At 35.0% G+C, this 3,750-nt stretch overlaps 1 protein-coding gene across 1 annotated transcript; it reads left to right on the top strand.

Moving 5' to 3' along the window:
* Window positions 1–1,292: 1,292 nt before the first annotated feature.
* Window positions 1,293–1,958, top strand: LOC137922477 (transcription factor SOX-15-like). Its single transcript, XM_068765483.1, has one exon. It carries the CDS (start codon window positions 1,293–1,295, stop codon window positions 1,956–1,958), a length of 666 nt encoding a protein of 221 aa, XP_068621584.1.
* The last annotated feature ends 1,792 nt before the right edge of the window (window positions 1,959–3,750 follow it).

The following is a 3,750-nucleotide window of genomic DNA, read 5'->3' as shown; positions in this document are numbered from 1 at the left end:
TCGACACAAACTCCCCGATTAATTCTCATCTAGTTTTGCAATTCAAACTAGAATGCTCATAATGGATTTACGCAACATGCTATTGCCCATTGTGAACCTAGCCCAGCCGCAGTCTGTCGCCTCCAGCTATAGACATCAATGGCTGGATTAGCCGCACCTTTTACGCATTCTAAACAGCTGCACAATATCCGTTATACATTCAAATTGATTGGGTTTGAATCCGGGCAACCAATCTTAAGCCCAGCATTGGTTCCTTAAAATCAGAATCTTTGATTACTAAAGGTATACTAGCTGTTCCCAGCCTGTTTTAGGCGAATCTCATCTTTCTCATATAACTCTTAGCTGATATGTACTCGGCGAAAGGAATTTGTACCAAATTCTACTTCATTTAGCCTTATGGTTTTAAATATATCGTGATGAGTTAGAACACATGTGGAAATCTCTAATTTTGAGTTGTTAAAGATGTAAAAGTTTTAAAGTCAGATATGAAGATCATTTGTCAGCAATAAGCTTTAAATCTTTTACATCTATTTTCAATCACACCGTATAAAGTGACACTATGAAACTGTATTGGAATGCGACAAGCTAATAAACTTTACTAGTACAAAATCTTCAGGGACAGATAACAGTAAATAATAATTAATTTTAATGTGTAGTGATACTTATTTTGAAAACGTTATTTCTTCTTATATTATCATTATGTTATTTATTATTTCTAAAACCATTGATTTTTAGATATACACCTCGTACGATATATCAATTGACGGCAAATGCTTCGGCTACTACTGTTTTCTTTTTAATTTAATACTTTGTCTGTATTTATGGTTAAATTTATTAAGGATCTAAAAGATAACGTCAGACGTGTTCTTCGAGCTCCCGTCGGCGGATCGCAACGGATCTTTTTAATAGACCGCAGCGGGCGCGCCTCGCACAAAACATTCGTGAGTATCATTTGACAATTTGTGAGCAATCAGTGCATTGTCGCCGCTCTTTATTCAGCGTCAGATAATACACGGAAAATTGTCATTGCTATTGTGGCCGGACTTTTGTTAGCCTAATGACGGCGATCTGACTTAGTTGCGTTCTAACTGGTGGCCAGTGCGAAACTGGACGCGTTCCGGTCATAAAGAATTCCATTTAAACTCTAAATGGAATTAAAATTCATCAATTCACCTTTAACGATAAACAGTATCTCAGTAGCGGTGATGGAAAACTAATTAAATAACAAAAAGAAGAAAACAATACAGAAATATGCAGAACTAAAGAGGATAAACAAGAATTTGAAGACGTTAATGGCATATCCAATAGAGCAGCAGTCGATGAAACAGACGCAAAGGATGTCAAGAAACTCCAACCCTTACCATATAAAGCGACCAATGAACGCATTCATGGTCTGGTCGAGACTTCAGAGGAAGAAGATATCAATGATGAACCCAAAGCTCCATAACTCCGAGATATCAAAGAGACTAGGCCTAGAGTGGAAGAGTTTAGATGACGCGGAGAAGAGACCGTTCATAGACGAAGCGAAGAGGCTGAGATTGAAACACATGCACGACTATCCAGACTACAAATACAGACCGCGTCGAAAGAACAGATTGGATGCCTCATTTACAAACTCAACGGTTTACACACGTGAGGCGTTCGTTGAAATTGATCCGCGAACTGACCCCGGCTACCAAATACCAGTCAACTACACTGAACATCAGTTCATGTACAACAACATGATCAGTTATCCAGTTCCAACGATCTCCCAGACTTTTGTACCATCGACAATAAGACAGAAAGAGGAGGTTCTACCCAGCTTGGATCTAAGACCATTACCGTCAATAGAAAGTATATCTTCGAGACCGTTTGCGGTAGTCAACCAGCAGATGATGGTCAAAGCTTACCAGGATCTTCACTACGGACCTGGTGATGTCACGAGGATCTCCTATCACTATCCGTTTGGCGTGCAATAGTTGCAAAAGGAATATTATTAATCAAATTTGTAACATAAGCAATTGTATATTTTGGAAAACCTAAATTATGAATGTGTAAGTTACCTCTTATAAATTATTAGAGATTGATGATTTTAACATTTTATTCAAATGTAATTTATGTATATCTTCAATAAATTAGTTCACTAATCTATAATTAACGGATACAAATATATAAGACAGCAAATGTAATATATAATTTCTAGTGTATTTTATCTAGTGTGTTATATAAATGCAGGTATATTTGTCACATTTTAAGCGGGACAGCCTTTTACTTGACGATTTTAACCTCCTTCTAACTCTTTACCACTGTGTTTTAAAGAAAAAATCTAAGTATTTTTTTATTATTTTATAGCATAATGCCTTTGAAAATATAATTAAATAAAATTTTTTTCTTCCATTAGAAACAAATCCAAAAATGTTGTCACTATTGAAACAATATGTTTCTTCTCTGAGAAGATATGGATGCATGCATTCCCTACTAACTTATTTTATTTAGTAAACACTTAATCCTAGTCTCTATTAATAACTTTATAAAAACGTTTACTCATATCTAGAGATATGATATTTATAAGAAAGTGTTGGATAATTATGGAAAGAACTTTTGTCTAGAAAAAAAATCTCTTCATGACAGATATATCTAGATTAATATCACTAGTTGACTTTCGCAATATATACTATGCTTTATATATTAAATATTTACCATTTGGTTCCGTTTATTTGTTATAATTTAAAATAAAAATGTAAACCTATTCTTCACAAATTGTTCACTGTCTCCAGTATTAAATTCTAGATAGTCTGTAGAGAAATAAAATTAGTACGAAACTTAGAATTTTTATTCAAACCCATTCTATTCATTTTTTAGTCTTATTACCGAATTTTCTCCATACCTACTGTTTTTAGTACCATAAATTTCAGCACCATAGGTATCTGTGGATATGTTTAAATTTAAAAAAAATATATTCAATATATCATTAAAACGATTGTAAATTCTCAATTTTACCTAATAAAATGCTTTGAAATTTTGATACGTAGGACTATTTTAAATTTTAAATAAAAATTCATTCGTAATTCTGAACTATAAAAACAGAAGCTGTTTGTACACATTTAAAACATTATAGAAGCCCTGAGAATACAGCGATGACATATTCTAGACCAGACTTACTCCTTTTTTTAAGAAAACTTAAAGAACATAAAACTTAGATCAATATAAGTTCATAGTCAATTTGTATTTCGTAGGCGAGGAAGCGCGGTGAAGGATAGCGTATTATTAGGCCTATACCATTTCTAGAACCTGCTTCAGTTAAGATTTGATTAGGCAGGAAATGGAAGTAAAGGAGTGTGGTTTGCATTGCAGAGAGTCCTTCCTTAACTTGACACGCTGGTCATCAACTCCCAGAACAATACCAGGCCCTTCTTCCTATAACGCGACTCCCACAGTGAATCCTTTGAACGCTAAACTGCGAGGTGATCATCGTTGTTCGTCGACAGACACTCTCGGGCTGTTTAACAGTGTACATCATGCGGTGGTACCAATATCACGTCACACGAACTCGTGTGTGTATTGCACGGACGAGACTCAAGATGCGATCGTAAGGTTTATCGATGTGGCGAATACGGCAACCACCGCACAGACACTGGCGCACAACCTGAGGATGCCAATATGGAGTAGTGATGAGGAAGTGGATATTGTCAAGTCATTAAATTAGACAAAGAAACTTATTAAACACTAACTCAAAAATTTGAGCCAAAAAAAAATGGAAATATCAAACGT

Source organism: Battus philenor, unplaced genomic scaffold (genome assembly GCF_028537555.1).
Source record: "Battus philenor isolate CCGP_79_NKW_IND1 unplaced genomic scaffold, ilBatPhil1.0.hap1 SCAF_2, whole genome shotgun sequence".
In the NCBI taxonomy this organism is placed as follows: domain Eukaryota; kingdom Metazoa; phylum Arthropoda; class Insecta; order Lepidoptera; family Papilionidae; genus Battus; species Battus philenor.
The sequence above is the reverse complement of the archived record's forward strand: the minus strand, read 5'-3'. Positions and strand labels throughout refer to the sequence as shown.